General features: G+C 42.1%; 1 protein-coding gene across 3 annotated transcripts in view; it reads left to right on the top strand.

Annotated features, from left to right (window-relative positions):
• The first annotated feature begins 332 nt into the window (after positions 1-332).
• LOC115170147 (transferrin receptor protein 1) overlaps positions 333-22,789 on the top strand; it is a 32,333-nt gene continuing 9,876 nt past the window's right edge. The window contains exons 1-15 of one of the 3 annotated variants that reach the window (XM_029726479.1): positions 333-488; positions 7,529-7,578; positions 9,799-10,033; positions 10,696-10,885; positions 11,647-11,872; positions 12,200-12,322; positions 12,545-12,637; positions 13,387-13,526; positions 13,705-13,856; positions 14,207-14,326; positions 16,863-16,948; positions 21,548-21,611; positions 21,760-21,827; positions 21,932-21,999; positions 22,180-22,267. In XM_029726479.1, coding sequence (XP_029582339.1) covers positions 7,546-7,578; positions 9,799-10,033; positions 10,696-10,885; positions 11,647-11,872; positions 12,200-12,322; positions 12,545-12,637; positions 13,387-13,526; positions 13,705-13,856; positions 14,207-14,326; positions 16,863-16,948; positions 21,548-21,611; positions 21,760-21,827; positions 21,932-21,999; positions 22,180-22,267 — 1,686 coding nt within the window. In that variant the 5' untranslated portion in view covers positions 333-488; positions 7,529-7,545. Of the gene's footprint in view, positions 489-1,082; positions 1,204-6,053; positions 6,154-7,528; positions 7,579-9,798; positions 10,034-10,695; positions 10,886-11,646; positions 11,873-12,199; positions 12,323-12,544; positions 12,638-13,386; positions 13,527-13,704; positions 13,857-14,206; positions 14,327-16,862; positions 16,949-21,547; positions 21,612-21,759; positions 21,828-21,931; positions 22,000-22,179; positions 22,268-22,789 lie in introns of those variants that run through there. The other 2 variants (XM_029726481.1, XM_029726480.1) reach the window with 2 other exon arrangements.

Genomic DNA, 22,789 nt, shown 5'->3' with positions numbered 1-22,789 from the left:
TAGCACGCTAAACAGGCAGTTTTCCCGTTTGAAACCATCCACTAATGCGAAGTGAAGTCCACCGAGAGCGCTGGGTGAGCAAAATCAACTGCGCTCAACGCGACCACGATTCTACATTTCTGTGTACATGTCAATATATATAATCCTCACTAATGTTGTGCAAACACCCTAGGTCATGTGAATGTGTCAAATTAAACGGTCAAAAACACATAAACCCAGAAACCACTGCCGACGTTGCTTTCTGAAGAGCGCACACCTTGTAGAAGTTGTGGAACACATGGCAAGGCCAGCGCACCTCGGCGGAGAGGAGACGAGCGGCAGGAAGTGACGTTTCCTCTGGTACAACTCGAGTTTTTCCCCCATCCATAAAGAGCATGCTCAAGGTTGCTTGCACCAGTGGAAGGAAAAAAAAAGATATAGTGAACGTTCAGAGAAACCTCGTGTCGAGGGAGCACACAATACCAGACGATTGGCACAATCGAAGAGCGGTAAGGGTGTGATTATATTCTTATCATAATACAAATGTAGCTTTTTAAAGCGGAAATAGTCTAACAATACAATGGGTTGTCATGATGACACTAATGTTAACGTAAAGCGTCATATTATTGGCGTCCTTCATTTTAGAGATCATATGGATATATTAAGACTATATGTAACCAAATATGTTTTACTGTCAAAATATTGCTAGTATGTTATGACTATTTTTATTATTTTTTTACCTATCGCTTTATGTTGGCAGTTGTCAATGGTTGATTGGATGATGATTGTAGCCCTGTGTCTTATTGAAATCTAGGCTACAATGACTCATCAGTTAATTCCTTTACATTTCACACATCGTTAAATGATTAGATGAAGGTTCTGTACGGGGGAGTTTTGTTAAGGATGCTCGGTCTGAATATTAAGCATCGCTTGCAGTATGGGTTTGGAAACGCACGCACCTTATCCTTCATATTACCTAGAAATCATTTTCCAAAAACAAAAGGTTAAATTGATATGCACCTTTTTATAGGGTGGTGTTCACACATCTTCCGATATCTTTCACATTTCCAGCACAAAGCGTGTATTTACGGGACGGTGACCACCTGTGTTAATGATCTAACGTGCTTTCAACACCTGTGTGAAACAGAAGGCCGCCAGAAACGTGTTGTTTCTCAAAAATACTATCTGCTGCAACTGTGATACACCCGTTTTAAAACGTGTACAGTAAGTGTATATTTTTTTGTATTTGTGAAATTACGTTAACGTGATATTAAAGTAAAGGGCGTTGTTTCTATATCCGTATAGCATCACGTTTTTAGACGGAGTATTTGGTTGTTTTGGCTGCCAGAGCAAGTCTACCTCATGGGAAATAACATAAGGTCGTTGGAGTAATCGTAGGCTCTTTAGGAGGACATGTTGGGGTTCGGTATGGTTCGGTATGGTTCGGTTGGTCATGTTCGGTTGAGTGCTCTGTAGCCCAGGCTACTCTCAGCACATGGTAAGTAGCCTCTTCATGAGCTATACACACACTCGGTTAACCTGGACTCATAGCTACCTAGATATATCGTAGTAAAGTTAACCTCGAGTAGGCTTCTTAAATGGTATTGAAGTTAGTAACGTTAGGATTTAAAAATAAAATAAATCTCGTAATGATATTTCATCTGCATGGGTAAACCTTCCGCGCCTCACAGTCTAATATCCTATTCTCTACCGTGTGAAACAGACATTGTGTTATATAATCGATGTCTTCCTGGTCATAGAAGCTGAAAGTCCCTGTTAAGCTATAGTCTACTGTAAGTTACCTGGCTATCTAAACAAATCGAGCTTTTCAACGCTTGTGTGCGTGTAGAAGTCCAACAAAATTCTTAATTATCTCAACGCAAAACATGTCGAACAATTCTTTTGCATTGAAATAGGCTATGAATGAACTAACCTCCGGTTTGCAAATGACTACACAAGGCCATTGTGTGCAGAACATTTGACCACATTTCAATTTGAAACCATAACGTAGGCTACACTGAAGCTGTAACTGTATCAGGGGAACTTGACAAGCTCAAGTAGCCTACAGCGCATGCCTGACCTTGACAAGTCTCCGTCGCCCCCGGGCGTCCCTATCCTGTAATGGCCTTGCTGATTTCTCCAATGTCCAAACAATGGTATTGTTATTCATAACCTTTCACACACATGGCTTTGCAACGTAACTATGCTGTGTGTGTCAGTCCAGTTATATTCTAGAAGTGTCTACTTTGTAAGTAATATCCTTATTCATCCAGGTCGTTTCTTGATCTCCATGTAGAAAATCCCCACAATATTCTAATTGACAACAGACCCCCAGTGTGTCTGATGTTCACCTCACGGCTGTGGTTGAATGGGTGGCAGGTAGCCTAGTGGTTAAGGACGTTGGGCCAGTAACAGATTGGTTTCATGTTTCGAATCCCTAGGTGAAAAAAATGTCGCTGTGTCCTTGAGCAAGGTGCTTAACCCTTATTGCTCCTGTAAGTTGCTCTGGATAAGAACATCTGCTAAATGACGTAAATGTTTTGTGTTGACAGTATTGGTTAGCCTTTTTCATATTCTACACAGTAATCTCAGACAGAATATGTAATGTGTATGACTCAGTCAGACCCAGCCATTTTGGAGATACCTCTGTATGGCTCTGTAGCCTGTTCTCCTGCCTCATTCTCATTAACAACTGGGAACTTTTCCCCAATGTGACTCTCACATGATCGGCTACTGCACAATGAAGCAGAAGATATGACCCCACACCCCACCTCCCTTCTCACTCCCTACAACAAGGATTAGTGGGCAACAATCCAGATGTCAGCAGCTTATAGAACCAGGATTGGCCATGTTCGGTTTGATGAATGAAGCTTTTATGTAATTGTTGTGTGGGTTTGGGCTAGAATTCTGGCCTCTGGCGCTCCAAGCTTGCTCTTTTTGTTTTCATAGCAGGTCTGTTTCTTAGGCAAAAGATGGAGTTAAAAGCACTAGTCTCTACTTGGTAGGAACTGGTTGAATGAATGACATCTGTCATCAGAGTGGAAAAATATTTGAATTTCCCTGAATCTACCAAAGTTTGCAGTTTTCACACCTTTCACATTCAGAAAACCTGTTTTTTATTTTATTTATTTAGATTCCTTTTCAGAACTGAAATAGTTTCAGGAATCTTTTCTTGCTCCTCTTCACTTTAACACGTGCTGTCCATTCTGACTAAAGGTTTCCTATATAACCATTGTGATGAGTCGAAGAACCTTTTGTTATAGGACTGCCTATGTGAGTGGTCGTATAGCTTTAGCCAAGGGCAATGATATAGGCTAGGATCTGTTACATATTCAACCATAAAGCATAGGCCTCATACTGTGGCGTGTAAGGGTCTAATCCTGTTGTGTTCATTCACAACATGTTGCTAGTTCTTGAGACTAAAATAACTTCCCATGGCTGTTTGCAGTCAACTCGCAGCCTACGGAGTCAGTCCCCTATATCTGCATTTGTCATGATATTATTGAAGAAGTGAATGGTTATGACATACGTTATAGCATGTTTACCACACTGTAACATCGTCAGCTTTATGGATCAATGCTACAGTAGAAGGCCTTAACTCAGTCACTCGTAAAGCTGGGATAAATGGCTGTGTTTGAACTCACTCATTTCCCCCCCCGTCTTAAATTCACGGCAGCGGTGGTGTCGTAACGTTAGATATCGCCCCACATTTTACTCCTGGGCTATTTATGAACTTAAGGTTACCCGGGTTCTTCTGGGAGAGGTGTTGGAAAGCACTACCGTGAGTGTCTGCATGACAATGGAAAAGAGAAGAGCTATTAGGCTGTTAGAAAAAGTGGGTGAAGATGTGTCTGTTTCTCAAGGAAGAACGTGATGCGCAAGGCTTATTGCTTTAGCCTTGAATTGATGTAACCACGGTCCCCCCCGGGCCCAGTGTAGCGGTAGGTCTGGGAACCAAGGGTGAATTCACAGTTCCCATGGTGATAGCACATGCTTTATCTGTCTGACACACTTTGAAGGCTTTGCAGGTAGAGGCCTACACTCTAGAACAGGGATGGGGGGGGGGGGAACTCCAGTCCTCAGGGGCTCGAGAGGTTTCACACTTCGTCCTCATCCTTAGCAAACACAGCTGATTTTAAACTAATTGCTCCCGAGCTGCGCAGCGGTCTAAGGCACTGCGTCTCAGTGCTTGATGTGTCACTACAGACACCCTGGTTCGAATCCAGGCTGTATCACAACCGGGCAGGTGATTGGGAGTCACAATTGGACCAGCGTCGTCTGCGTTTGGCCGGTGTAGGCCGTCATTGTAAATAAGAATATGTTCTTTAACTAACTTGCCTAGTTAAATAAATATAATGTGCATTCTAAACTCAAGATCATGGTTAGTTGATTATTGGAGTCTTCAGGCAGTGGTCAACAGCTGGCAGATGCTGTGTGGTTAAGGCTTCCTACGTGATGTGATCCTTAGGAATTATTTGTCGAACAGCAGCCAAGCATCGATGATCACGTCACCAGAATAAGACCCTTGATATTTATTGGAAAGGAGCATCAAGCTCATCATCGTGCACTTTCACCACCCTGTGAAGTTCTTCATTATTTATTTAATCTGTAGTCTAATAAACTGCATGCTTTCCTGAGTTGTAGTTGGGGAGGACCACACAACATAATCACGTGACTCCAGGTTTACACCGATATAATGGTTATATCAATATTTGTGCGTAAAGGGGTTTCCACCGCCATTTCTCGCATTATTAGTTTGACTGACACACAAATATCCCACCTTGGCTAGCGTATTTATTTATTTTTTTGTCGACATTTGGAAAGTTTACCGGCAAATTTGTTTCCATCAGGCCTGTTGTGACCTTTTTTTATTTATCCAACTTGTACTTTACTGGGATGGAAACCTGGTTGGTGTTTGTAGTCACACATCATCTCTTATCTGTAGGTCTTGCAGAACTGGTCAAGTTTTTAGCCCTACCAAGGCTGGGTATGTTTGGCATGTAGGCTAAAAGCTTTGAGATGGCTAACCTTTCAGACGGTGTGATTTTAATGAGAGGACCACTTAACCAACAGTCTTTTCTCAACATATGCCACTGCAAGCAGAGGTTGAAGTTACAGCTTACATTTTGATATGTGGTTATGAAGTTTGCTAGTTTACAAAAGGACCGGTCATAATAATTATAATAATAAATAAAAACGAGATGTAGAAAAAGGACACAGCTAGACAGGGCAACTGACATGAAATACACAGCTGATACTACAAGGAATAGTGCTACAGTATCTCTCTGTTTCTGTGACCTTTACTGTAATCTTGCTAAGTCAGCCTTTACTAGCCGTAGCCAAAATATGCTGAGGAAGACAAGGCTAGGCCATGCCAGACCAACTTAGGCTAACTGAAATTAGCCTATATCTGCTAACCTAATGTAGTGTTAAGATCATAGGCCTATGTTTAGTTAGGCTAGGCTTGGAGGTTGCTAAGTAGGGCAGGCCTGTCTCCTGGCATTTGCCCACGGTTCTGCTGTCACGCCATGTCCTCTCTGGAATCCTACCCCATTGGGGCTGAACATGTCGCAAGAGGTCATTCAGGGCTCATTGTCCGGACAGCCGCCACTGTTCTGCCCGGTTAGCCTTACTACAGTAATCATTGTGGCAACTCTCTACTGAGGTGACTTTACAAAAACAAGGACTGTCTGTTGCTGATTCATTCAGGCCCTAACACAATCCTAGAATTGATTAGTCTTTTTAAGAGAGCTGTTTAGGTGGTTGAAATACTTCAGCACTGGGAGGAACGGTTGACGATCAGTTATTTAGAGTAGCCGTGTTCAACTGGAGTCATGTCCCGCGTGGCTCAGTTGGTAGAGCATGGTGATTTGCCACACCAGGTGTGTGGGTTCCATTCCCATTGGGCAACAGTGTGAAAAGGGATGTAAATGTATGCATTCACTTAACTGTAAGTTGCTGTGGATAAGAGCATCTACTAAATGAGTTAAATGTAAATGAGGGCTCAGCTCACTCGCCTCAGTGTTGTGATTGGTTCAGGAGCATTGAGATAATATTGATGCTTGGTGTGATGGGAAAAGAGGTGAATGAGGTTCATTAGGTAGGTTCATGCTGATTGGGAATACAGTTAGCTAGGCATTTGGTAAGACCGTAGACATGTGGATGGTTTGAAAGGTAAGAACACCTTTTTGTTTTAGTATCTAGGCCTAGGTCCTCCCTTGTCAGAGATGCATTGTTTTGAATAAGGGAAACATGGGTTGCGAATTACTTGTCTTTCTCAGTAAAGGAGAAGTATTATGAGGAATTGCTATCATGACTGCGGTAACTCTGGTCAAAACAGCTGTAAGGAGGGTTCAATAAACTTGACATAGCATGTTGGCTGGATGCTCTGTTTCCTTTCCCGAATACAGTGAAGTGCTTTACTTACTTAACCGTCCATTTCAGTTGGGTTTTGACATGTTATCTATGCACTTTGTTCTTTATTCAGAGCACTAACTTAGTCAGGCTGCCCTATTATCAAATATAGATGAGGTGGTTGTATTCATAGGTTAAAAAATAAATAAATGAGATGGTGATCGTGATAGGACATTCATTATTCAGTTAAAAATGATATATCTAGTGACCTCAAGTTGATAACCTCTCAGTGATGTAGGCCATCACAGCTGTGGCAATGATTAGAAGCGCTTTCGATTTCTTTGCTCATTATTTTCAATGACAATTTGTTTTTACATGAATGTATTTCATTTTGGATTCAGTTCCTATATTAATTTGAGCCATTAGGCCGAGTTGTATATCACCCTAAGCAAAGTAAATCTTGTGGGACTTTGTCGCCACCTACTGCTCTAAACTGAATACTACATGGTAACTTCAATTGGACAAAATAATGGATTATTTTATGAATTAATTTAGTCAAATTACAACAATTTACAATTAGGCCAGCATAAAATGAACGTTACCAGTAGTGTACAGTACAAGATCACTTAGACTGTACAGTGAAATAAGCAATGGGGTCTGCAATAATGACTTAATAACAGCACATTATCGAAAATGTTTAAAACGGCCTATTCCTTATTCAGAACAATTGCTCTTCATGGGTGCTACTTGACAACCAGGAAATGGTACGGTGGTCTCGTGTTTCTGGTCTCAGGACTACATTCAGAGACAATGCTTTCTTTGGCGCATCTGTAAAATCAAGCCACGTGGGGAGTTTGTTTTTGTAATCATGTTATTTTCTTCCCCCCCTCGACTTCACGTGGAGCCAGTGTGATTATGTGGCCAGTTCACGCCCTCAACAGTGCTCTTTTGTGCCTGGGAACAGAGCAATCCTTCAGGGCAACACCGTAGGAAGTCTGGTGGATGTTTAGAGAAGATGTGGGACTTTTTCCTTTGGTTTCTCCCCACTAGCCAGAAAGAAACTGTTCATGAATACACAAATAAGAAGTGAGAACCTGTGGCTTTGGGACGTGTTTTTTCTTTCCCCAAAACCCTGTATTTCTATTCTAGCATGGATCCTGTTCCACACTCAAATTGTTTTTTTTGTTCCCTCTAGACTTCTGAGAAGCTACCATGGACCACGCAAGGTCGACAATATCCAAAATTGTAAGTACTAGGCCTACTCTTTAAAGAAATTACCCTAGCATTTATTAAATGATTGTCTCATTATCCTGTCTAAAAATGGTTGCAAATCAAAAGCATTCCTCTTTTGAATGTATTTTTTTTAAACGGTTGCTTTTAGTTTCAGTTGACTGATACCTGCACCACAATTTCCTCAAATGTTAGTAAAATGGGTACATGTCACACACTTGCAAATTGGTCTCTTGACTCTAAAGTGGTTCAGTGATTCCCGAAGCAAAGGTATAGTGCTGCTACCTCGCATTCCAACCAAGGTGCATGAATAAAGGAGCCAACTGGAAATGTGAAGAATGGTGCTAACTTCACAATCTATTGGAGGTCAATTAACATTATACCCTGATGAAGGCTACAAGCCAAAAAAAACATTGGTTTTATTAAGGCAATGAAACGTTTTTCTTCAGTCATTATGCCATCCGTTTCAGTAAGCTGGTCTAGAGGAAGTAGTACGTTATGTTTTATACTGATTTGACTCCAGTAAAATTGAAACGCAATAGCTACTGTTTACACAGGCAGCCCAATTCAGATCTTTTGCCTGATTTTTTTTTTTTTTTTTTAATTATTTTTTTTAATTTGCACACACTGTATACAGATTTTTCTATTGTGTTATTGACTACTTTAGTTTATCCCATGTGTAACTCACTAGATATAGTCTATCACAGTGCCATCCGTTTTGTCACCAAAGCCCCATATACTACCCACCACTGCGACCTGTATGCTCTCGTTTGTTGGCCCTTGCTTCATATTCGTTGCCAAACCCACTGGCTCCAGGTCATCTATAAGTCTTTGCTATGTAAAGCTCCGCCTTATCTCAGCTCACTGGTCAACATAGCAGCACCCACACGTAGCACGCGCTCCAGCAGGTATATTTCACTGGTCACCCCCAAAGCCAACACCTCCTTTGGCCACCTTTCCTTCCAGTTCTCTGCTGCCAATGACTGGAACGAATTGCAAAAATCACTGAAGTTGGAGACTTATATATCCCTCACTAACTTTAAGCGTCAGTTGTCAGAGCAGCTAACCAATCGCTGCAGCTGTACACAGCCCATCTGTAAATAGCCCATCCAACCAACTACCTACCTCATCCCCATATTTGGTTTGTTTTTCTGCTCTTTTGCGCACCAGTATTTCTAATTGCACATCCTCATCTGTACATATATCACTTGTGTAAATTGTAATTACTTCGCCACTATTGGCCTATTTATTGCCTTACCTCCTTACTTCATTTGCACACACTGTATACAGATTTTTCTATTGTGTTATTGACAGTACGTTTGTTTATTCCATGTGTAACTTTGTTTGTGTCGCTTTGCTTTATCTTGGCCAGGTCGCAGTTGTAAATGAGAACTTGTTCTCAACTGGCCTACCTGGTTAAATAAAGTTGATAAATGTATATCAGAATTAGGCTGCCTGAGTAAACACAGCCAATGTGTTAAGTGGCACACATTATGCAAATTAGTTTCAACAACCCCTGACAAGTTGCTGTATGGACACATATGTACTATATTACTGCACTATAGTATAACTTGACATAGTGCCAGCCTAGTAGTACTATACACTGGGGCTGGAAATTGCCAGGGACTGGACGGTACGATATTATCACGATACTTAGGTGCTGATTCAATACCCATTGCGATTCTATATGTATTGCGATTCGACACTGTGATATTATTGCGATTCGATTTTTCCAAACATATTGCTCACCGTATCGCTGCAGAGGGACATGGAATTTTTGGTTTTTGTTTTGATCAGTCATGGAAATAATAGTGCTGAAAATAAATTGGCTCACTATTTATTATTTATTTAAAAAGAAGATGGGGGGGGGGGGAGGAAAAATCCTGGAGTTTGTTGCAGGTACAGATGACGAAGTCAAATAATATCCCGATAATTTTTGTATTTAAGGGCTGTCAAACAATTAAAATAATCAATCGCATTACATTCTGTAGTTAATCTCGATTTTAATCACACTTTTTATTTGCTCAAATTTGGTGGCAAATAAAGATTTGTTCCATTATAAAAATATATCTGTATACAGGCACGTAGGGAGTGAAACGCCAAGGTATTCTGTATAAGAATGTTTTCAATGTTCAAAATGCCTTCATTTTGGCTGAATAAAACACACACTAATTCACATGGCATGTGATGATTTTAACAGCTCTCCTTCCTTCATCAATCTCTGCTTCCACACAGTTCAATGGAGAGCCTCGCTCATACACACGCTTCAACCTGACACAGAACATGGAGGGCGAGAACAGCCAAGTGGAGATGAAGCTGTCGTCCGACATGGACGAGGAGGTGGGGGGCAATGGCGTGGGGGAGGACCTCAACCATGCCAAGGAACCCTATGTGGTACACAAGCCTGCCGGGCGCACGCCCAAGAACGTCTGCTTCATGGTGGCCACCGTACTCCTCATCTTCATCATCAGTAAGAACAGACATTTTAAAAATGGACAGTTGCATGCTGGCGCCTCAGTCACTATTAGTCACGTATTGGTCATATGCTGTATCAGTTAAAGTCACATGCTCAGTATTAAAGGATGCGTTAAAGGAGTTTCTTCACTCTGAACGTAGTCTGTGGGCCAGGAGAAACTGTAATTCATGTTTCGGGGTTTCTTTAAAAGCCACTATGAAATTCTGCTAACTTTAGCCACAGATGGCTAAAACTCAGTGGAAGTGATAGGGGCGACTTCTACTGTCATGATTTATGGATGAAACACTGTTTAGATAAACTGATGACCAGATTAAGGGCTGGTTCTCCAGACAAAGATTAAGCCTAGTCTTGGACCAAAAAATAATAATTCTCCATCGAAAGATCTTGACATTTTTTTTTGTCTGGGGGGGGGGAAACCGGCCCGCCTGGGGGGGGGAAAACCGGCCCGCCTGGGGGGGGGAAAACCGGCCCGCCTGGGGGGGGGGGAAACCGGCCCGCCTGGGGGGGGGGGGGAAACCGGCCCGCCTGGGGGGGGGAAAACCGGCTATACAAAAACATCTGCCCGGATGGTTTTGGATAGCTGCTGCTGACAGTGGTTTCAGTGGTTATTTTATCATTTACTCAATTCCCCTTTTTGCTGTTTCTCTCTCTCTCAGGCTATCTGATTGGCTACCTGTCCCACCGGAAGACAGAGTTGGCTCCTCCCAGCTGCTCTAGGTCCACCTTTGAAGAATCCATTACCGAGGATTCCGTTAAGATGGAGGTGGACCCTCTCATGGACTGGAAGGACGTGAAGAGCCTGCTGGATCAGAAGATGACTGCCTCTAGCATCGAGAGTGCCTTCAGGTGACTGCACTAGTAGCCCAGTGGGGTCAACATGTAAAGGGTTACTTCAGGATTTTGGCAATGAAGCCTTTATCTACCTCCCCAGAGTCGGATGAATTTGTGGTTACCACTTTTTTTTTATTATTCATGAGCTCATCAGACTCTGGGGAAGTAGATAAAGCGATTCATTGCAAAAATCCCAAAGTATCCCTTTTTAAGCTTGTCTGCTCTCATTTTTCAACTGTATATTGGAAATAGCACCACAATGTTATACTACTACCAATTGTATTATGTTGTGACAGTATGGCGGATGCATACGAAGCCTGAACAGATTCTACCCCCAAGCCATAAGGCTGTTAACCAATGGCTATCCCGACTATTTAACTATCTGCATTGACCCTTTTTGCACTAACTCTTTTGACTACTCATATAAGCTGCCATTACTGTTTATCTATCCTGTTGCCTGGTCACTTTATCCCTACCTATATGTACATATCTACCTCCATTACCTAGTACCCCTGCACATCCACTCTGCACTGGTACCCTGTGTGTATATAGCCAAGTTATCGTTATTCATTGTGTATTCTTTGTTATTATTTTTCTTTCTACATTGTTGGGAAGGGCCCGTAAAATAACCATTTCACTGTTAGTTTACATCTGTTTACAAAGCATGTGACCAATAACATTTGAAGTCTTAATAATTGTCTGCATAATGTTTGGCACATTTTTGGGATAAAGGAAGTATATTTATATCTCTCTGTCTCTGTCTGTCACTCTCTCAGTGAGTTTGCTAGTGAAAGCCATCAGGCAGGCTCTGCTGGAGACATGGAGCTGGCCAACAAGGTGCTGGGAAGGTTCAAACAGTATGGCATGCACACGTGGACTGACGGGCACTTTGTCAAGCTTGTGGATCCCCCTGCCTCTGGCTCCAACATGGTGACCTTCAAAGGGTCTGACCTTGGAGAACTGAGGGGCTATCTGGCCTACAGCAAAACTGGAACAGCAAAGGTAATCATTGAAAAAAATCCGGTGTTTTTCTTTAAATTGTATTTTTTTTTACACATTGAAATGAACACATTTGGAGCATTTCAGTTGATTTCAAGCTTGACAATAGAGCTGATACTCTGTAATAAAATAATTGACATAACAATGTATACTATAAAATATTACATGACAGTTATCACATTTAGTCATTCAGTTTATTTTCAAACACTTAGCACAATTGTTAACTACACTTTGCATACCCCTAGTATTCTTCCATAATAGGACCTCCATATTTATGAATAAATTATTGCAGAGTAATTTGAGCTCAATTTTTATTTTTGTTTTTCACAGGGCGCAGTACTTCACGGAAACTACGGCCAGATGGACGACCTGGGGAAACTGCAGGATAAGAACATTGCCTTGGACGGGAGGGTCCTTCTGGTCAGATCTGGGAAAATAAGCTTTGCTGAGAAGGTGAGGGAATTGCACAAGAAGAAACAAAAAAAAAAAAAAAAACATACTTCCTTGAGATATTTCATAAGCATACGGCAGAATTTTTAAGTTTGTATTGGTAAATCTATTGGAGCCTATATGGACTTGATTGAATAACACAAGGTGACGTGTCATTGTTAAGCGTAAAAGAGTTCTGTTCTCGTGCTTTTCCCCTCCTTGCTCCCTCCTTTCTTCATTGCATAGGTGGCCAATGCAGCCAAGCTGAATGCCTCTGCTGTTCTCATCTACCCTGCTGGCGACAGACAGCTCGGAGGGTCCACTCAGCTCTTTGGCCATGTGAGTGAGGCGGACATTTTCTCTATGAAATGTACATGTAGACAGACTTATATGATTTGCATTCCCAGCCATAACTGAGGTCAACTGGACACACACACACATTGTTGGGTATATCTGCAGTAGCTACTACTTATGGGCTCCAGAGTGGCGCAACGGTCTAAGGAGCACTGCATCTCAGTGCTAGAGGCGTCACTACAGACACCCTGGTTCAAATACAGGCTGTATCACAACCGGCCGTGATTGGGAGTCCCATAGGGCGGCCCACAATTGGCCCAGCGTCGTCAGGGGTTGGCCAGTGTAGGCCGTCATTGTAAATAAGAATTTGTTCTTAACTGACTTGCCTAGTTAAAGGTTAAATGAAAACAAAAATTACATTTAAGGTTACATTTAAAGATACAGTAGTGTATTGTGTACCTCTAGTTGCTTCATCTTATTCAGCTCCACTTTGTACCCTGATGACACCCTCACTATATTCTACCCAAGGCAGTCCACCTTCTCGTTCTAGCCCTGCACCAACACACCTGGGGTGTATTCACTAGGAACCAAAATGTGAAGGAACCTACTTGAATTTGTTTAACAGAAACTAGTTTTTGTTGCAAAACGCAACTGTTTGGACTAATGATTACACCCCAGATTGAACTTATCAAAGGTTTGGCAATAAGCTGAATTGGCTATGTTAGTGCAGGGCCAAATCAAAACACAAAGGTCAGGGCTCACCCTGTCGTGTGTCTCTGTTTCTCCATATCCAGGTCCATCTTGGCTCTGGCGACCCTTACACTCCCGGGTTCCCCTCCTTCAACCACACCCAGTTTCCCCCTGTCCAGTCCTCAGGCCTCCCCAGCATCCTGGCCCAGACCATCACAGTCAACATGGCTGCCACTATCATGAAGTAGGTTTCTATCATCAACTGATCGTTGTGTAGTAGAAGTTGGGCCTTACACACAGATCTAGGAACAGCATACCATTCCTATCCTAACCATGACCATTTTTTTAAGGGTTAAAAACGTGAAACTGACCTTAGATCAGTGCCTAACATTTTGCCACCAAATCTTTGTCTGGAAACTCAGGGGGATGGAAGGGACAACCGCCCCTGCAGGTTGGGTAGGGGTAGGAAGACTGGGAGATGATAAAGATATGGTCACGGTGGAGGTCAACAACGTCCTGTCTGAGAAGTTGATCAACAACGTGTTTGGAGTCATCAAAGGCTTTGTGGACCCAGGTATGGTTGACCTATGACCCTGTGGAAAGAAACAGGAGTCCCTAGCATTGTATAGTTCTTAGGTAATTTGGCGGCAGCTTTGGGGTCAGTTTCATTTCAAATGTAGTCAAGTCAGTAGATTTAATTGAAATTCAATTTGTGAATTGATGCATAGTCCAGATCTGAAAGAATGAACCATTTTCATTTCATGAGCATAATTTCCATTAATGTCTCTACAATAAGGGAAATTAAATGGGATCGACCCCAATTTGAGAGGCTAACTGCTATCTATGAGAGGCTATATAATAGATCAACTGTCTTAATCCTTTACACCCTTTAAATATGCTATGTCTCTGCCTTCCTTGCTGTAGATCGTTTTGTGGTTATGGGTGCTCAGAGGGATGCCTGGGGTCCAGGCTTCGCCAGCTCCACAGTGGGTACCAGTGTGTTGGTGGAGTTGGCCCGCGCCATCTCAGACATGGTGAAAAATGGTGGGTGATGATAGATGCCAGGCCAGACCATATAAATGCCATAGAATAGACAATGGTTACAGGTCTCTAGTCAGCTGTACTGCTTTGGGTTTTCAATCGGCAGGTAGCCTAGCGCTTAAGAGCGTTGGACCAGTAACCAAAAGGTCACTGGTTCGAATCCCCACAGCGACTAGGTGAAAAATCTTGTTTGTGCCCTTGAGCCAAGCACCTTTTTTAAGTCGCTCTGGATAAAAGCGTCTGCTAAATGACTAAAATGTAAATGTACGTTTATAGACGGAATGGATATACAGTGTAGGTCTCTACTGTAGTTTCTCGAGCTTTCAATCAATTCTCTCGTGTTCATGTAGTGTCTGGGGTTAATTCTAATGTATTCCACAAATCTCAAGGAGCATTGTTGTCAATCAAGTCATATTTTAAGTGACCATGGGGTTCTGTTCACATAAACTGAGCACGTTACTGGAGAAGACTTATAGATTTAAAAAGGGCATATAGATAAACCTAGTTACAATCACCATTTATTCATTTACATGTACCAGGAATTTGACCTGGGGAAGTGGTGCTGACATCGTCTTACAACAAATACACAGACAGAAGAATGTACACACACACACAGTGCCTTCAGAAAGTATTCAGACCCCTTGACTTTTTCCCCACATTTTGTTACAACCTTATTCTAAAATGGATTAAATACAAATAAAAATCCTCAGCAGTTGACACACAATACCCCATAATGACATCACAATACCCCATAATGACATCACAAAACCCCATAATGACATCACAATACCCCATAATGACATCACAAAACCCCATAATGACAAAGCGAAAACAGGTTGTTAGAAATGTTTGCTAATTTATAATAAATTAAAAACACAAATACCTGATTTACATAAGTATTCAGACCCTTTGCTATGAGACTTGAAATTGAGCTCAGGTGCATCCTGTTTCCATTGATCATCCTTGTGATGTTTTCTACAACTTCATTGGAGTCCACCTGTGGGAAATTCAATTGATTTGGACATGATTTGGAAAGTGACACACACCTGTCAATGTAAGTTCCCACAGTCGAAGGAGTTGTCCATAGAGCTCCAAGAAAGGATTGTGTCGAGGCACAGATATAGAGAATGGTACCAAATGTCTGCAGCATTTGAAGGTCCCCAAGAACACATTGGCCTCATCATTCTTAAATGGAAGAAGTTTGGAAACACCAAGACTCTTCCTAGAGCTGGCTGCCCGGCCAAACTGAGCAACCGGGGGAGAAAGACCTTGGTGAGGGAGGTGACCAAAAACCTGAGGGTCACTCTGACAGAGCTCCAGAGTTGCTCTGTGGAGATAGGAGAACCTTCCAGAAGGACAACCAGCTATGCAGCACTCCACCAATCAGGCCTTTAGGGTAGAAGGAAGCTACTCCTCAGTAAAAGACACATGACAGCCTGCTTGGAGTTCTCTGGTCTGATGAAACCAGGATTCAACTCTTTGGCCTGAATGCCAAGCATCACGTCTGGAGGAATCCTGGCACCATCCCTACGGTGAAGTGTGGTGGTGGCAGCATCATGCTGTGGGGGTGTTATTCAGTGGCAGGGACTGGGAGACTAGTCAGGATCGAGGCAAAGATGACCAGAGCAAATTAAAGAGATTCTTGATGAAAATCTGCTCCAGAGCACCTTCCAACAGGACAACGACCCCTAAGTACACGACCCCTAAGTACACAGCCAAGACAACGCAGTAGTGGCTTTGGGACAAGTCTCTGAATATCCTTGAGTGGCCCAGCCAGAGCCCGGACTTGAACCTGATCGAATATCTCTGGAGAGACCTGAAAATAGCTGTTCAGCAACACTCCCCATCCAACCTGACAGAGCTTGAGAGGATCTGCAGAGAAAAAAAATCAAATACAGGTGTGTCAAGCTCGTAGCGTCATACCCAAGAAGACTCGAGGCTGTAATTGCTGAAAAGGTGCTTCAACAAAGTACTCAGTAAAGGGTCTGAATACTTACGTGAATTATTATTATATATATTTTTTTTTAAATAAATAAGCAAAAAAAAAATTGTACCTGTTTTTGCTTTGACATTATTGGGTATTGTGTGTACATTTTACATTTTAGTCATTTAGCAGACGCTCTTATCCAGAGCGACTTACAGTAGTGAATGCATACTTTTTTTTTTTTTTTTTTGTACTGGCCCCCCGTGGGAATCGAACCCACAACCCTGGCGTTGCGCACACACCATGCTGGCGTTGCTACCAACTGAGCCACAGGGACTGAGGGGGGGAAAAAACGATTTAATCCATTTTAGAATAAGACTGTAACATAACAAAATGTGGAAATATTCAAGGGATCTGAATTCTTTCCGAATGCACTGTATTCTACATGCATGACTTACAGTACAGATATAGTGGGGGGAAATTGGAACGATTACACAATACAAAAGAAAAATATCCCCATAGCCTGTAAGGAGGCAACCAACCCTGAATGATGACGATAATGATGTTCGTTCTCATGATTCCTGTCTTTTTTTTTTTTTTTTCTCCCTCTGACAGATGGCTTCAAGCCCAGGAGGAGCATTGTTTTTGCCAGCTGGAGTGCTGGAGAGTATGGGAGTGTTGGCGCCACCGAGTGGTTGGAGGTAAGAACGCAAGATAAGAATGCAAACCTTAGAACAACTGTTTTTTTACTTGTGTCTCAACCAATGATTTCTATACAGTGCCTTCAGAAAGTATTCACTCCCCTTTACTTTTCCCACATTGTGTTACAGCCTGAATTTAAAATCTATTATATTGGGATTTGTCACAGGCCTACACACAATAATCCATAATGTCAAAGTGAAATTAGGTTCTTAGATTATTGTTTTACAAATTAATAAAAATTGAAAAGCTGAAATGTCAAGTATTCAATCCCTTTGTTATGGCAAGCCTAAATAAGTTCAGGAGTAAAAAATATTTTTTACAACAAGGCACATATTAAGTTGCAATAGTGTTTAACATGATTTTTTAAAATGACTACCTCATCTCTGTAACTCACACATACGATCTGTAAGGTCCCTCAGTCGAGCAGTGAATTTCAAACACAGGAAAGGAAGCCTGTACATAATAAAGATATTAATCCTTTTTGCAACAAGGCAGTAAAGTAATACTGCAAAAAATACTTTTGTCCTGAATACAAAGTGTTATGTTTGGGGCAAATCTAATACAAGACATTACTGAGTAACACTCTTCATATTTTCAAGCATGGTGGTGGCTGCATCATGCTATGGGTATGCTTGTAATCGTTAAGGACTGGGGAGTTTTTCAGGATAAAAAAAAAATAAATGTAATGGCGCTTAACACAGGCAAAATCCTAGAGGAAAATCTGGTTGTCTGCTTTCCACCAGACACTGAGATGAATTCACCTTTCAGCAGGACAATAACCTAAAACACAAGGCCAAATCTACACTGGAGTTGCTTACCTTGAAGACAGTGAATGTTCCTGAGTGGCCTAGTTACATTTCTGACTTAAATCAACTTGAAAATCTATGGCAAGACTTGAAAATGGTTGTCTAGCAATGATCAACTAATTTGACAGAGCTTGAAGAACTTTGAAAAGAATAGTGGGCAAATATTGTACAATCCAGGTGTACAAAGCTCTTAGACTTAACCAGAAAGACTCTGTAAACACTGCCAAAGGGGATTCAAACATGTATTGACTCAAGGGTGCGACTACTTATGTAAATAAGATGTATAAACAAAGCAAAGAAAGAAATGTCCTCTCACTGTCAACTGTTTATTTTCAGCAAACTTAACATGTGTAAATATTTTTATGAACATAAGATTCAACAACTGAGACAAACTGAACAAGTTCCACAGAAATTGAATAATGTGTCCCTGAACAAAGGGGGGGGGGGGTCAAAAATTCCAAAGTAACAGTCAGTATCTGGTTTGGCCACCAGCTGCATTAAGTACTGCAGTGTATCTCCTCCTCATGGACTGCACCAGATTTGCCAGTTCTTGCTGTGAGATGTTACCCCACTCTTCCACCAAGGCACCTGCAAGTTCCTGGATATTTCTGGGGGGATTGGCCCTAGCCCTCACCCTCCGATCCAACAGGTCCCAGACGTGCTCAAAGGGATTGTGATCCGGGCTCTTCGCTGGCCATGGCAGAACACTGACATTCCCATCTTGCAGGAAATCACGCACAGAACGAGCAGTATGGCTGGTGGCATTGTCATGCTGGAGGGTCATGTCAGGATGAGCCTGCAGGAAGGGTACCACATGAGGGAGGAGGATGTCTTCCCTGTAACGCACAGCATTGAGATGGCCTGCAATGACAACAAGCTCAGTCCGATGACGCTGTCACACACCGCTTCAGACCATGACGGACCCTCCACCTCCAAATCCATCCCGCTCCAGAGTACAGGCCTCGGTGTAACGCTCATTTCTTCGACGATAAACGCGAATCCGAACATCACCCCTGGTGAGACAAAACCGCAACTCGTCAGTGAGGAACACTTTGCCAGTCCTGTCTGGTCCAGCGACGGTGGGTTTGTGCCCATAGGTGACGTTGTTGCCGGTGATGTCTGGTGAGGACCTGCCTTACAACAGGCCTGCAAGCCCTTAGTCCAGCCTCTCTCAGCCTATTGTGGACAGTCTGAGCACTGATGGAGGGATTGTGCATTCCTGGTGTAACACGGGCAGTTGTTGCTGCCATCCTGTACCTGTCCCGCATGTGTGATGTTCAGATGTACCGATCCTGTGCAGGTGTTACACGTGGTCTGCCACTGCGAGGAGGATCAGCTGTCTGTCCTGTCTCCCTGTAGCGCTGTCTTAGTCTCACAGTACGGACATTACAATTTATTGCCCTGCCCACAGTCCCCCTGCAGTCCTCATGCCTCCTTGCAGCATGCCTAAGGCACGTTGACGCAGATGAGCAGAGACCCTGGGCATCTTTCTTTTGGTGTTTTTCAGAGTCAGTAGAAAGGCCTCTTTAGTGTCCTAAGTTTTCATAACTGTGAGCCTAATTGTCTACCGTCTGTAAGCTGTTAGTGTCAAAACGACCGTTCCACAGGTGCATGTTCATTAATTGTTTATGGTTCATTGAACAAGCATGGGAAACAGTGTTTAAACCCTTTACAATGAAGATCTGTGAAGTTGTTTGAATTTTTTTCTAATTATCTTTGAAAGACCGGGTCCTGAAAAAGGGACGTTTCTTTTTTTGCCGAGTTTATATATACTTTTCATTTTCAATTTGTCATTATGGGGTATTGTGTGTAGATGGGTGAGGAAAAATATTTAATAAATGTTCAATTCAGGCTGTAACACAACAAAGTGGAATAAGTCAAGGGGTGTGAGTACTTTCTGAAGGCACTGTAAATACTAGCTGACTGAAGCCACCATCTTGGCACTCCCCCACCATTGTAAAAAATATATATATATATATATATATATATATATATATATATATATATATATATATATATATATATATATATATACATTTCGAAAGTTATAGAAAATAATTTATTAATATGTACATGTTTATTGTAGTAGATACCATAATGCATTTTAAATTACATGTGAGCTATGTTAAAAAAATAAATAAAATACTTTTAGAAAGTTCTAGGGCTCTATTTTTCAGCTGGCGTTAAACTGGTGCAATTGTCAAACGCACGCAAGTTTTCAACTTTTACCTGTTTTAAAGCCGGCCTTCTATTTTCAAACCCTAGTGCCAGGATTGGTCATTTTACCTGTCTCATATGAGCTCACTGGCGCTGAGGTGGGAGGAGTGGCAATATCTGAGGTGTGTTCTTAAAAACGTGCGCTAATTTCAGTTTGCAATGTTGGGGATATTTACGACCAACCGAAAGCTGGTTTTAGCGGTAATACCGTTTTTATGGATTTTGACGCACAGCCTATCTAGCTGTGGCGCAATGACCAATGCATTTGCTAAAATATTATAGATTTCTTTAAAAAAATATTTCTTGAAGGGTTTGAATTGTAATAACGCTTTGAGATAAATCGTAATCTCCAAAGCGTTATTAAAAGATCAAGTTTAGAACAGCAAGACAGTGAGCGGACATCCCTTTTATCCGTGTAGGCTATTACATTATTTTAGCCAGCTTCTGTTATTATTTTGGATGTGCGTACAAACCGTACCCTAACGAAAGCTGGATCAACAGCCATGTGTCTGGTGTTTTTAAAAAAAAAATTATACTGCAGCCAAGTAGCCTATCCATAAGAGGTTTCTAGATGGTCTACCTGCAGTGCATAATCCATTCGGCTTGTATCCATCCCCCCCCCCATTTCCAAAGAGCGCCTCTTGTCCAGCTACGAAAGACAAGCTCCTCCAAACAGGCTATTGAAATGTGTAAGTCCTATAATGTCATATCAACGGTAGGCCTAGGCTAAAACGCCTGCTTATTGATAACGTGCCTCACACCTACAGTACAGTTTACGGAAGCCTAGTATTTTATTTTTTATCTGAGGAGAAGTGGGTAAAGGCTTATACTTGTTGAAGCCAATTACAACAATGTTGAGTTGGGGCTGTTCCAGACAGCGTTGGCCCATTCCAACGCTCAGCCCGTCAGGCAGGAGACGAGGAGGCTCACACTCTCCTCTCCCGAGGGAGTCGGCCTCACGGTAGCCAGGTACAAACACTCAACTTGTTTTAAAACATTTTTTTTTTTTTTTTACTATTTTAAACTGTAGTATCAATCCACAATGGACTAGGACAAGAATATTCTGTGCTCCCAGCTGAATTGCACTTGATAATGCAGACTGGCAATAACCTACAGAACTGGAGACCCAAGAAATGTAGTATTAAGCCATGGAACGCCGTGAATGGCCAAACCCTCGTCGCACCTACAACTTATTTATTCATCAAAACCCAGCCGTTTCGCGCCACCGCTAGCTATTGCGCTCATAATAACGGCTGTGAAAATAACTAAAATATTTTGGATTGACCTATAGCGCTACCGTCAGTGCTTAGATTTACCATTACGGGCTCTATTTTAACTAACGCAATGTTAATGTTCCTACTACAACAACAAAAATACTTTAAATTCATGTAATTTTTTTTCTCAAACATTTAATATAAATGCTGTAGAACTCCATTTATTCCCATAGAAACGGCTCCTTCTGGGGAGTGCCAAAATGGCTGACCGGTGGCTTCAAAGCCTCTCATTGGCCAATACGTGGTATCAGTAATCCAGGGTTTATATACATAATTGGTCTCAACTCGTTTCTGTTTTCAGGGTTATTTGTCGTCTCTGAACATGAAAGCCTTCTCTTACATCAACCTGGATGGAGTTGTATCAGGCATGTATAGTGTATTTGATTTATGTACACAGAATGCATTGTGTTTGGTTTGTGCCAATGACAGTTTACAGTTGCAAAGGTTATACATGAAACCCTATAGTAATAAGGTGAGAGTTTCCTCTTGAATTGTACAATGTCTCTCTCCCAGGTTTCCCAACATTCAAAGCCTCGGCCAGCCCTTTGATGTACACACTCATCCAGAGAACGCTACGGGAGGTTAGATTACGTAGCAGCAGATCATCTGACAGGATTTCTCTCTTGTTTCATTATGAAGCTGTGTCCTTGAGATGTTTTGAAACCTGTGCTGTTCTTCTCCTCAGGTGAACACACTCAGTGACTCCGGTACACTCTACTCTGCAGTCCCCGGGTCTAACTGGGAAGCAGCAGTGTAAGTGGGACTTGGTGGCATTTGGGAAGATCATAACAGTGTGGCTCAAAGTGTCAAGTATTTATTCTAAAGCAGATCCCACATGAAGTTAATTGAATCGCTTATAGAATTAGGGGACATTTTCACCACCATATTTGTATGGTTGTGTAGTCATGTTTTGTGTTTTTAATGTTTTAACAGCATGGAGCCTCTGAGGCTAAATGATCCCGCTTATCCCTTCATCACCTTCTCCGGCATCCCATCCGTCTCATTCCGTTTCACCACAGAGGTCAGTTTGTGAAAAGTGCCTACACAATGGTCTCAGCAGTACACCACAATACACATAAAGTCATTTGCAGACCGCGGTACGGAACCGGACCCACAACAGGGTCAATACGGGCCAGGACCCTGGTATTATATAAACTGACAAATGTGTTGAATTGCAGGTCATTAACTTTAAAACAGCAACATTTTCAGTCTGTCAACAACAGGGGTGTGAACAGTTTACATGGGTTGCGAGGTGGTGTGGGGGGAGGGGGGGTTGTTACTACTCTGATGAATGACAATATCCAGCCGGACCTTTTGCTATCTAGGAAATTTGTGTAACCAGACCTTCTCAAATAGTACTTGAGTACCCCTGTTATAGAAGGTCCTCCTCAGACCTGGAGAATCAGGTCCTGTCCTCTGCTCCAAGGTGGCCCCCGGGAACCACAACAATTAGGTCCTTGATCCCATTCCTGTCAGATTCGTTCGATCAGGATTTGCGTTAAAAATTATCTAAAAATGTCTGGTGTAATATGACCGATAACTC

This window comes from Salmo trutta, chromosome 31 (assembly GCF_901001165.1).
Source record: "Salmo trutta chromosome 31, fSalTru1.1, whole genome shotgun sequence".
NCBI lineage: Eukaryota > Metazoa > Chordata > Actinopteri > Salmoniformes > Salmonidae > Salmo > Salmo trutta.
Note: the sequence above shows the minus strand (reverse complement) of the source record. Positions and strands in the feature narration are given on the sequence as shown.